The sequence below is a fragment of the Nicotiana attenuata genome, unplaced genomic scaffold (genome assembly GCF_001879085.1).
Source record: "Nicotiana attenuata strain UT unplaced genomic scaffold, NIATTr2, whole genome shotgun sequence".
Taxonomy (NCBI): Eukaryota; Viridiplantae; Streptophyta; class Magnoliopsida; order Solanales; family Solanaceae; genus Nicotiana; species Nicotiana attenuata.
In genome coordinates, this window is record NW_017670237.1 from 2,624,199 (window position 1) to 2,636,420 (window position 12,222).

At 34.9% G+C, this 12,222-nt stretch overlaps 1 protein-coding gene across 2 annotated transcripts in view; it reads left to right on the forward strand.

Moving 5' to 3' along the window:
- Nucleotides 1–12,222, forward strand: part of LOC109236395 (helicase protein MOM1) — a 31,616-nt gene that overhangs the window by 13,932 nt on the left and 5,462 nt on the right. The window contains exons 12-17 of one of the 2 annotated variants that reach the window (XM_019402568.1): nt 1,156–1,296; nt 1,381–1,689; nt 2,286–2,456; nt 8,631–9,552; nt 9,658–9,836; nt 11,393–11,497. In XM_019402568.1, coding sequence (XP_019258113.1) covers nt 1,156–1,296; nt 1,381–1,689; nt 2,286–2,456; nt 8,631–9,552; nt 9,658–9,836; nt 11,393–11,497 — 1,827 coding nt within the window. The remainder of the gene's footprint in view (nt 1–1,155; nt 1,297–1,380; nt 1,690–2,285; nt 2,457–8,630; nt 9,553–9,657; nt 9,837–11,392; nt 11,498–12,222) is intronic. The other variant, XM_019402569.1, reaches the window with a different exon arrangement.

Consider the following 12,222-nt stretch of genomic DNA (forward strand, 5'->3'; position numbering starts at 1 on the left):
GGGGGGGGGGGGGGGGAGCTGGTGAGTCTAGGAGGATATGGATAGTGGTTCCAACACTATCATGTGGTTGCTGAGCTGTCTATACTTGAAGTAGATGCAGCATGTGGCTAAAGTCCTGCTGGGAGGTGGTGGGCCTCTTGTTTTCCCTAAAATATGTCGATAGATTGGGTGGTGTACACACAACCTGTAAGTTAAGAATTGGAGATTCTGACATTGACATACATCAGAGAGGCAGAGGATGAAGAGTTGTTAGAGTATTGTGTTTTGAGTTTTGTACAAATGAAATTGTTTGTTTGATGCACCTTTATCATTTACACTAAACTAGCATCTAAAATCTGTTGAGGATGATGATCCCGTGTGACCTATACGTCTAAAATCTGCTATTCAACCTGTCATTAATCATAAGTTTGATAAAACCTGTTTTTAGTATGTGATGATTCAAACATTGCCTTGGTGATGATAACTGGATATGTAAGCTTATAATTTTTGTCAACAGTTGGTTTGAAATTGGCGTGATGGAGGAATCATGTGAAGGAAAAGGGGTATTGGTTGTGCTTGTGTTAGAATCTATATTTTAGTACGGGGAATTGGATTGTAGTTACCGTAGAGGTATCCATGTAATAAACTCTAGATCTAGATTATAATATTTTTTGTTTTCTTTCTTAGCTGGATGTTTGCTGGTCTACAGTGGTGATGAGGGAGACGGGGTTTGCACCATTGTTGACTATTAAAAATTGTAATTTTAATTTTTTTTGGTGTAATAAGTGTAACTAAGGCAGAGCATGAATCTATTAAATAGTAATTCGAGTGCACGCTTGCATGACTCGACACCTAGTATCTGACTGTAACTATAGTCCTGATGGCCTTATAAAAAAAAAGGAAACTATGTTTCCTGATGGCTGATGAACTTCCTAGGTTTGGGTAAGAAGATGAAACTTGCTGAAGTCACTCACACATGACGTTTCAAATTCTGCCCTGAAGTTTCTCTTTTGTAATTTAGGTAGATTGTAGTTCTTTTTATTGAATGGATTTTTCATTTGTTCCCCCCCAAAGTGGGAAGTTTTTAATTCTTGTGTTTCCCCAAATATTTGAAAGTTCTTACTGCTTCAAAGTTCTGTAGCCATGTCGTTTTTATTCAGTCTCTTATTTCTGCAGGATGTAGAAATGTTGAGCGGTTTGAATTGGGAAGTGACTGTTATTGATGACTGCCAAAACTTAGGAATTTCTGCTGGTGTGGAGCAAATTAAAATGCTTTCTACTGGTCTAAGGGTGCTTCTCTTTAATGGTCCTATGAAGGTATCTTCCGCATCTTGCCTTTTTCCTTAATAGAACTGCTTTCATTTAATACATTGTCCTTACTAGACCCTCTAATTTTAACAGATCACCTCATCTGAGTACATTAATCTACTCTCTTTGCTCCAATGTAAATTTGGTTTGGACAAGAATGGTGGCTTGGCATCTGATATCAATGACCATCTTGGAAAACTGAAAGGACTCTCAAAGGTTTCTGCACCTTGCAGCAAGCCTGACTCTTCCAAGTTTGTGGAGTATTGGGTTCCTGTTCAGATGTCTGACTTGCAGCTCGAGCAATATTGTGCTACATTACTCACAAATTCTAATGCTCTTCGCACTTTCTATAAAAGTGATCCTGTTGGGGCTCTCCGCGATACTCTTCTCTCTTTGCGAAAGGTTAGGTGTGTCATTTCATTTGACATTACTACATTTTTGGATGATGGTTGTGTTGTTACCATTTTCTTTGTTCTGTTTTCCTTTGGAGGTGGGCAAAGGTGATTGGTTCTAGCGGCAGTGAATGTTGAGAAAAAGGGAGTTTCTAAATAGAAACATTAATCTTGAGGATAGTTAAATAACTAGCTTAGTGGCACCCAAGAGTATGGCCTAGTGGTGTAGTAGCTAATGAAGTGGGAGGAGAATCTCAGGCTCAAATACTAGAGGCAAAAAAAAAAAAAACTAGGTAATTTCTTCCCATTTGTTCCAGCCTTCGTGAGTAGAGTCACTTGGTACCTGTGCTGGTTATCTCTAGTCGAGGTGCACCGGAGCCGGCTCTGAGACCACTTTCAAGAAAATAGAAAACAAAAAAAGTTTGCTGAATGGCACAATGGAAGTGAAAAGCACTTTTTTCAAATTAGGATTTACGTAGAACTGTTGGTGTTCCATTTCCATAGACAATATTAACTTTCAAAGTTCATCCTCCTGGCCAAAAGTCATTGAAAGCCACTCCTATAGTGATATTTATCTGAATTATATGTTCTTGCTTTTGTTTGTAGTGTTGTGATCATCCATATATTCTGGATCCATTCCTGCAACCCTTTAATAAGGGGCTTTCTCCTGCTGAAATTCTTGAAGTCGGAATAAAAGCAAGTGGAAAATTACATCTCCTTGACAAGATGCTCTCAGAGATGAGGCTCCGACAGCACAGAGTGGTTGTCCTTTTTCAGGTATGTATTTCCTGTATCTTGTCCGAGGACTGACTGGTTATTCTTAGAATCATATTTGAGTTCCTCTATAGAATGGATCAAGTAAGATAGACAAATGTCAGGAATAGGATGAAAATATTTTCTTAATTTTTCTTTCATCAAAGGAATAGCAGGTCCAATTAATTCACGTCTCAAAAATTTATGAAATAGTGAACTTTCAACTAAATAAAGCAATATACTCCCTCCATCCCATTTTATAGGAAGGTGTTTGATGGGATAGAGAGTTTAAGAAATTAATCAAGACTTTTGAAGCATAAGCTAAATATATGCATTTCCGTATCAAAAAATAAACCTTGTTGAGCATTGTCAAAAGCAAATTAGAGCATTTTAAGATCAAATCCATTCGAGCCCAACCAATACATATTCTTTCTTTATGAAGAAAGCAAGCATATGAATTGGACTAAAAGTTTAGTGGATAGAAAAATTGAATAATTTCGGATAGTAAAGGGCATCACGACCTTTCCCCTTCTTGAAATAACAAATCCAATTTTCGTTTCATCAATTGCATGAAAAGCTAAAATTCTTTTTGTATTATCCAATTATGATCAATCTATTGACAAGTAACAGCTAAAAAAATTCTAAATTATTTTTGGCATATCCAATATTGGAAGTTTATGAAACTCTATATTTAAGATGATGAAATAATTCATGTAAAATACTTTGATATTTCTAATCTATACTATATTAAAAGCACGAAGACCCTTAGCGAAAATGTCGTCCGCCTTTTTTACCCTTCTAAAATAGATTTCACATTAGACAAATATGTACTAATAAGCTATTTTCCTAACATTTAGGACTTTAAAATCAACTAAAATTTGGTTATTAAAATCTATCCTTATTGAATTAGGTAGAAAGGTCCTAATATTAAGGACTTTAAAGTCACAAATTATTTCTCTATTTGAATTATGTAATATAAATATAATACTGTACATGTTAATTTTTGAATTTTAAAATCAACTCATAGGCAAATTATTAAAATTTCTAAAAGATCGAGAAGATTCAACACCAAATTAACATGAGTCCGTACCGCTAGTATCATATTTTGATACATAAATAGTTAATTAAGACGTCTAAGCCAAAAATAAATATATTTTAATATTTTAAGTATATTTTATATATGCATATTATATGGTGAGAAAGATAACAAATGTGTTTCACTTGATTTGTTATTCAATTGGTTAAATCGCCTTTTTAACATTTAATAACTAATAGTTGATTTTGAAGTTCTAAATAGTATAAAAATAATAAAATATAATTTTATTCAATGGTAAAATCTATTTTTAAAGGTGAAGATGGATCAACATGTCAACTGTAATACATCCAAGTTAATTTTTTTAATATTTAAGATTTTAAAATTAACTAAAAATTTACTTATTAAATGCTTATTTATTTGAAGTAGGTAGGAAGTCTTTAAAATCAATTAAGATTTCAGTTTTCATATCTAAATCATTTCATTATTTGAACAGCGTTACATAACAGCTTCAGAAACATATAGGGCCAACATTTTCATACACAAATCTTTAAAGAAGCATGATTAAATTATTTTTATATTTTATTTCCAGTATTAGGTCGCAAAAATAACAACAATTTTCATGAAATATTTTCACATAAGTCCTCATAAATCACAATAAGTTATCTTAACTTCTGAGGGAAATGACTTCTTCATATATTGAACTTGCTAAATAAGAACGTTCATCATTTTCAGGAATTTCTTTAATTTTTATTATATATTTTTAAGTAACTCAAATACATTATTTAATAACATTTAGATAATGTTATCAGATAACTTAAATACGGATTTCTTAATTAAAAAAACTTGTGTGCTCATTAATATGGTTACACGCTCAAAGCGCGTACTGTAAGACTAGTATTTAATAAAAATATCTTCTAAGAGTTGCTCTAGGGATTAGAGAAAACAAAGGATTATGTGCAACAATAATATATTCTGCAAGTTGAGGACTTTTACTTGTGGTAAAAGGTTTATGTACCTATATATTTTGCTAATTAATTACTGTCCGTCTTTTTGTTATAATTGAAGGTTTTACCAGTTTAATTTATACTCCCTCTGTCCCAATTTCTGTAAAGGTGTTTGACTGCGCACAGAGTTAAAGAAATAAAGGAAGACTTTTGGAGCTTGTGGTCTAAAACAAACCATAAATATTTGTGTGGCTAGAAATCATCTCATGAAGGGAAATAAGGAAAATATAAAGTAGAATTGTTACTAAATATAGAAAGCTGTCATTCTTTTTGGAACTGACTAAAAAGAAAAGAGCGTCACATAAATTGTGACGAAGAGAGTAGCATACCTTGAATAGTACCTAAACTAGTTACCTTCCCAAGGATTATAATTTTTTACCAGATGACGATCTAGTGTTCCCCTCGCCCCTCCCTATCTTATGTGTAGTTTTGCATATTTTACATACTAGCCTATATTGATTGGGAATGAGATATGGTCATACCTTTAACCTTAGAGGTTCTCTCTTATAACTTCGTTGTTTTTACTTGTAGCACCACTAACACAAGTACCAAAATCTTAGTTGTGTCATCATAATCTAGTGTATGATCTAAATCTATATTTCTTGTAATTTCAATTCTTCATATTTCTCCTCTGTAACTTTGACATTTTCCTTTTCTACCAATATTAGATTGAGAAGAAGATGTGAAGCAAATAACACAATTAGAATTAAAACATCACAAAGAGATGGAAATTCAGAAATTGATATAATTGAATGAAGTTTGAATTGACTCGTTTCAAGTTGCTTTGAAAGCTAAGAGCCTTGAGAAGTTTTGAGATTGAGAGAGATAATAGAATGATAGAGGTGGTGTGATTTAGGAATTTAATAGGTGGGGGTATTTATTAAAAAAAATTGGGGAGCCTATTTGCAATTCTTGAAACTTAAAAAACAAAAGGAGGCGAGGGGGGAAATGGTTTGATGGCCGTGTGGGAGAAGGGTGAGGGATGTGAGTGGGAGGTGCAAAGTGGAGGGCGCATAATGGTCAAGTCGACAATTGGGTGGGGATATTGGGATCAGTGTAGTCAAAAGCCAAAAGTGCAGAGATCACCCGCGCCTATTGAAGCTTTAGGCGCAAAGCGCAATAAAAGTGTGGGTTTTGTCGAATAAATGTGTCAATGAAGAACAAAATAAATTAGAAATGCAATGCACAATAATGTAACTATAAACATAAAAACAATTATTTGGACACAAGAATGAAAACACTTTAAATGTGCTATATGTATGTTGTTTTACCTTAAAAATAGAACGTAGCGGTGAAAGCTCCCACACCTTAGCACCAAAACGCCTACCTAAAGCGCCAAAGCAGAGAACTTGGGCTTCACCGAGCTTTAGGGTTTAAGTGCGTCTCAAGCAAGCCTTTCAACACTGAGTATGATTTTTATGTAACTGAGCCGGTCCGGTATGAGTTTGGTTCTCATTTCACATAACTGGTCCCGGGTCCAATTCACGATTCAAATTGGAATAGTTTATGCCTCTTACTTTAGGGGTTGATCTGGTTAAAAATGGGCCGGGCCGGGCCGGTTAAATGATCCAATTTTAGAGATTAGGGGGCTGGATTATGGGTCGACCTAGACCCTTGAAAGGCTTATAAATAGCAAAAAAGACAAGGAGAATAATGTTGTTCAAATTCATAGGAACATGAAATGCTGTGTGATAGCCTGATAGGGACTTGATTCGTACCAGATCATGTCAAAGGTTGGCTGGTGCTTTGACATACAATGGAGGGAAGATGAAGAGAAGACTTTGCTCAATATAAGAAGGAAGTGACTACCTATCAACTGCAACTCTGTTCGAATTTGTTGTCTCAGGTCGACTTCAAAAAATTTTCTTCTTAGTTTGGCTTAGTTTTTGAGATACATGATCCTTTCCTAGGGTTTGATTGTGGCTGTGGCTGCGGCTGCGGCTGCATTTGTGGTTGTCCCTGTATGTGTTCTTTTGTTAGGATGATACGAAGAGAATCCGTTATGTCTTGGGCCACCAACTCTGCGTTTTCATTGGGTTTTTAACTTTTAGTTTCTTCTACAATTTGGAAAGAGACCCAAATTCTTTTAGAATGTAGTGGACTTGTCTGACCCTGACCCTTTCTCTAATAAAGGCCTATATCGATTATTGGGTCTCTTCTCTTTTCCATTTGCTTATGGCTCCATCATTAGATATCTAAGTTCAATAATGATTCAATGTAGCTGTTGAAGTTTAATCATATTTTGAGAACATTCAATTAATTAAAAACCAGGTTTATTTAATATTAAATCACAATTACTTTATAACGATATGTGAAATACAAATCTGATAACAATCACACATTTTTAACTAAGAAATGAGATGTTTTTTGAATACTCTAAGTAACTAATCATCATATATATAATATTTATGCATTTTCAAATCCCAGTAACTACACTCGTAGCTTATCCATAGCCCTGAACCTAATATTTAAGTCGCTGCAAATCTGACACTTTGGATCAGCACCTGTATCAATGCCATGTAGGTCAAGCAAACATCTTAAATATGACCACCGTGAACGGGCTGTTCTCTGGGTTTTAGGCTTTTCTTTTTGTATACGGTTTGCATCCCCCTTGAATGCTATTATCCGAGGCACCATTTAACTTATCAAAAAAACAAACGAAAAGAACTATCATCCAACTACCTTAAGAAGTTGTAGGGGTGCTGCCTCGGGTTGTTTCTAGAGATTCTGTGCCTTCTTTACTCTTTAAAAATAAATTTCACATGGTTCAACATTGTAAATTAAATTATTTTCCTAATATTTAGGACTTAGTTCTTTATTTGAATTTTGTATAAAGTCCTAATATTTAGGAGTTCAAAATAAATTAAGATTTTACCTTACATAATTTCTTTCCTTATTTGAATCATTAAATGTAACTATAATACATTTCATATTTAGTTTCTTATTGTTTAAGATTGTGATATCAACTAAAATTTTATTAATTAAATCCTTACTTGCTTCAATAAACTCACCTAATCAAAATTGTACTCAACACTTGCACGTCCTATGGTGGTAAGAAAATCTAGCTGAGCATCATAGAAACTATTGGGCTAATTTATGTTGTAATTTAAAATTATTTAAATTTAAATTACCTTATATGAATCAACAAATTTTAACGAGTTACTATAATGATAAGAACCAACAATAAGTCCTTGAATTAATTATTTGCCAAAAAATACAATACAATTATTTTTTCAAATGCATCTTCTGAGTAAAATTATTTTTTAAGTTGACAAAACTCTTAGATACGTAAGTTTGTTTCCATAAGATCAAGAGAATTGGTGGTGAGCAGAAGTCTGTAAAAGAGGAAATCAGTTATAGTATAGTGTTAAGAGTAAATTTGATTTAAATGCAAGTTTGAAGTAATAGGAATAAATTTGTAGACCAAATTGTATTCTAATTAAATTATCATTAATTATTATTATCATCATTATATTCTTGCATTCACTCCAACAAATGACAACTCGATTTTTTTTGTTTATAGAGCTAGCTAAATGCAATTAACATTCATTATATTTAATTATATTTAGGAACTTACAATTTCTAATTTAATTTTTATTTTATAACTCAAACACATTATTTTCTAAAGTTTATATAATTATTTACACATTGATATGGGGACTTGCGCAAAGCGCATACACTAAGACTAGTATATATATACAATTCCATCCTCTATAGATAACGCAAGAGAGAACTTATGACCTCGCGGATGGAGAGAGATTCGAACCCCCAGTATTTCTATAAATATGTCGGTTTTCAAGACCGACTCTTTCAACCGCTCAGACATCCATCCTCTTTGTGCTTCGCCCGCCCTATCCATCTGTGCGCGGGCAGGTAGGGGCTTATCAATGTGATTCGCTATGCTTGTCTGCGCCTATCTGCTGATTCTATTGCATGCCGGTTAGCAAAACTTCTCCGGTAGTACAAATCGCTACACTTCTCCTCTTTATATGATAATGTGTGCGCGCGCGCGTGTGTATATGTTTGCATGCGCACGTACACAGATAAACATACACGATAAGTGGGCCTGCACCCTGATTGATGTTCTGTGGAAGTGTTTTGTCACTTTTGTCTTTAATTTCTTCGTCTGATTGTGAAAATCTTCGTTCCTGAATGCAGTCTATTGCTGGCTCCGGGGCATCAATTGGTGATATTCTGGATGATTTTCTGCGTCAAAGATTTGGTGAGAACTCTTATGAAAGAGTTGAAACGTGTGTTATTCATTCCAAGAAACAAGCTTCTCTTAACAGGTTTAACGACAAGAAAAGTGGGCGCTTTGTTCTTTTATTAGAGAATCGTGTTTGCCATCAAACCATTAAACTGTTGTCAGTTGATAGTGTTATTATATATGATAGTGACACAAATCCCACGAATGATCTGAAACAACTCCAGAAGCTGTCAATAGATTCACAGTCTAAGCACACATATGTTTTCCGGCTGTATTCAAGTTTTACTGTAGAAGAAAAAGCCCTATTCCTCGCTAAACAGGACCTGAATCTTGATAGTAACTTGCATACCATAAGTCGGAGCCCCAATAACACCCTTATGTGGGGAGCCTCAAATTTGTTCAGTAGATTGGATGAGTACCACTCTGGAGGCAGTCCGACCTTAATTTCAAATAATTCATCAGGGCAGTTGCGTTTAGATGATGTTATTAGCGAGTTCTCTGCAATAATTTGTAAAAGCTCAGTCTACAAGGACACATGCCATTCCATTATTTCAAAAGTTCAAATGAGCATGGGAACTTACAGTGCTAATATCTCGCTGTTTGGTGAGAAAAATATGGAGTTGAAAGTTGGAGAAGAACCTCATGTTTTTTGGAGAAAGCTGTTGGAGGGAAGAAATCCACAGTGGAGAAATTTAAGCATTGCGACCCCAAGGAACAGAAAGAGAGTTCAATACTTTGATGAATCCCCAGATCCACCTAATGGAAATGATGATATAGGAAAGAAGCGCAGGAAGGCGGTAATGAACCATAGTGTGGATGCAAACCCCACTCACCCCACACCTGAAAGAGGTGAAATTGCAGCTCCCAAAGGAGGTATCACTTCATTAACCTATTTTCAATATATTTCCTGTTAGTGTTTGTTTGTTATTCCGTAAGATTAAATATGTCAAGAAATATCAGCTGCTGATTCTTGGTTAGGTCCAGGTGTTCATGAAAATGATGGTATTGGTGCGAAGCATGTTTCTAGGTCTCCGTCTCATGTCTTGCATGAGGTAAACCTTGTTGGGCGGCCTGAAGAAGGACGCATACAGCAGAAAAGCCTTCATATTCATCTGAAAGCTGAGTTTGCAAAACTGTTTGAAGTGCTAAAACTTCCGGTATTCATTTCCTGCCTGCCCTTTCTTAGAAGTTATAATTTTTTGAGTTATATGTTGTCTTTGGAGCATATACAGGCTCTTTGATGAACAATGAAAAAATTAGAAATCTTTGCTTGTCCAGATTAATCATAATGAGTGGGTTTTGGAAGGTCATATCTGAATCTGTGAAACATTTGTTATGTATAAAAGATGAAGCTCTTCATTTTAGGAAATCATACCTTTCATATTCATGGCAAAAGAGTTGTATGCATTTGTTGATAGCTTCTAGTGAATAAGTGTTATATTAACCTGTCAAAGGTTTAATCTTTTTGTGTATGAGTCCTGGTCTTGTGATTGCCTCTGAATTAGCAATTTTTCTTTGATTAAACTCTCTCTTCAAGTAGATATATAATACTGCAGTTTTTGGCGCTATGGTAAGCACCATTACATTCTTTCTGCATTTGCGGTGCTCCTACATCCAAACCTGTTTAAATCTTGGAAACCTAGTATGGTCGTTAAGACCTCCATCGCTCTGTGCTCAGGGAGGGGTAACTGCCCTAGTTAATTTGCCAAAACGCAGAGAGTGCTACATCTATTATGTCAAATGGTATAGGACATGTGTAGCATGCGAAAGGGTGTTCTTCATTTGCTTGTGCCATCTGTCGTAAAGGGGTATGTCCTAGTTGTTAAATGGGTTTTTGTATCTTTGTTTTAGTAGCTTTAAGTTAAGTAACAAAGAATCAGGAATACATGAATGATATGCATCTTGCATTTTTCATCTTGGGAACTCTACACATGACAGGACAGTGTGCTGCTGTAGCTCTTTCTTCTAACACTTGCAGCATCTGCTTTTTTGAGACCACTTCAAAATTAGCCAGTAAACTAGTTCATCTTCCCATAAAATGGGTAAAATTGTTTCTACAAAACTAATCAAGGGCACTAACTTTGCTATTTGGAACTTCTCTCATTGCTGTCTTTGTGATAAAGGGCAGCAACTTTATGTTTGTGTTTTATTCCTCAAATTTGTGGATTTTACAGAACTCCAATAGTTTAGCTACTTTGAGGTTTTATTTTCTTATATTTCTTTTATTATCCGAAGAGTTCTGCTGCTAATTCTACAAAGGCTGTCATTGATTTCTTATGGCTCTATTGAACGCCTTCCACCTGGTTCTTTGCTTAGTGTATGCTTTTGATTTCTAATTGTTTCCTTAAATGGGGTTTTTCCTAAATAATGTGCCGTCTTGTTTGTTTTTATCTACCATCTCATCCTGTAATTCAATCCTCATGACAGTGGTTTATTGTTAGTATCTACAAATCTTAATAATAATACGAACCAGGTTCTGTGCCACTACCAAATTTCATACTGCTAATTGGTTATATCAACCACGCTTCAAGCTAGAACAACTTGGTACTCTATGTAAATGAATAAAAAGGATATTTTGCGGAATGATTGCCATAGTTGTGGCTTTTCCTGCTTGCAAGCACTCCCTAGTATAATATACCAAAGGAATAGGTAAGCCAAGGCTTTTCCTTCTAGTCTTTTGCTTGCTGGCCAGATAACCAAAATTTAAATGCAGGACGATGTCAAACATACTGTAGAAAAGTTTCTGGAATATGTCATGGAGAATCATCATGTTAGTAGGGAATGTGCAACAATTTTACAGGCTTTCCAGTTATCTCTGGTTAGTATGTTCTTGCCTCACTACCCATATCATCTGCTTGCATCCTTTTAATAATATTATTTTGTCAGTGGAATTTATCCTTCTCTTCATGGACAATCTTAAAAGTTCAGGTGAAATATAATCACGTCATAATAACTAGGAATCCTAAAAAATGAGGTACTTTTTTGTTTCATGCAGCTCAAAGTTCCTATATAAGGAGCCTGTTATTAATCGTAATGTCAGTAAGAAGTTTTGTGTCTTATTTCTTCTAGTTAAACTCGGTATCGGAGTTTCTACAATCTTGGTAGAAATCTAAGTAGCTTCTTTGGAGGCCGCTCGACCAAAGTTTATTTTCACTTTTTTAGTTTACTATCTTTGTTTATTTTCAATGATTCTTTCAGGGAGACTACATCTCTTGTTGTGTCTGTCTTTGGTATTCTTTGTTCCACTCACTTCTGGTTCATCTTGTCAAGATGAATACAACAGTGAAAATCTCGTCTCCAAACTCCGCATTCGCGGCTCGTGTTTCTACTGTCTCACTTTGACGTATCAGTCCAGTTTAGGTTTCAAACCGGCATTCCATATAGGGGTGTGCATTCGAATCGGTTTATCGATTTATCGATTTCGATTTCAAAATTTTCCTTATCGAGTTATCGATTTCGATTTCGATTTTGTCCTCTTCGGTTATCGGTTTATCGATAAACCGATAAGATATACTAAAAAGGCAAAAAAATTTAATTTTTTTT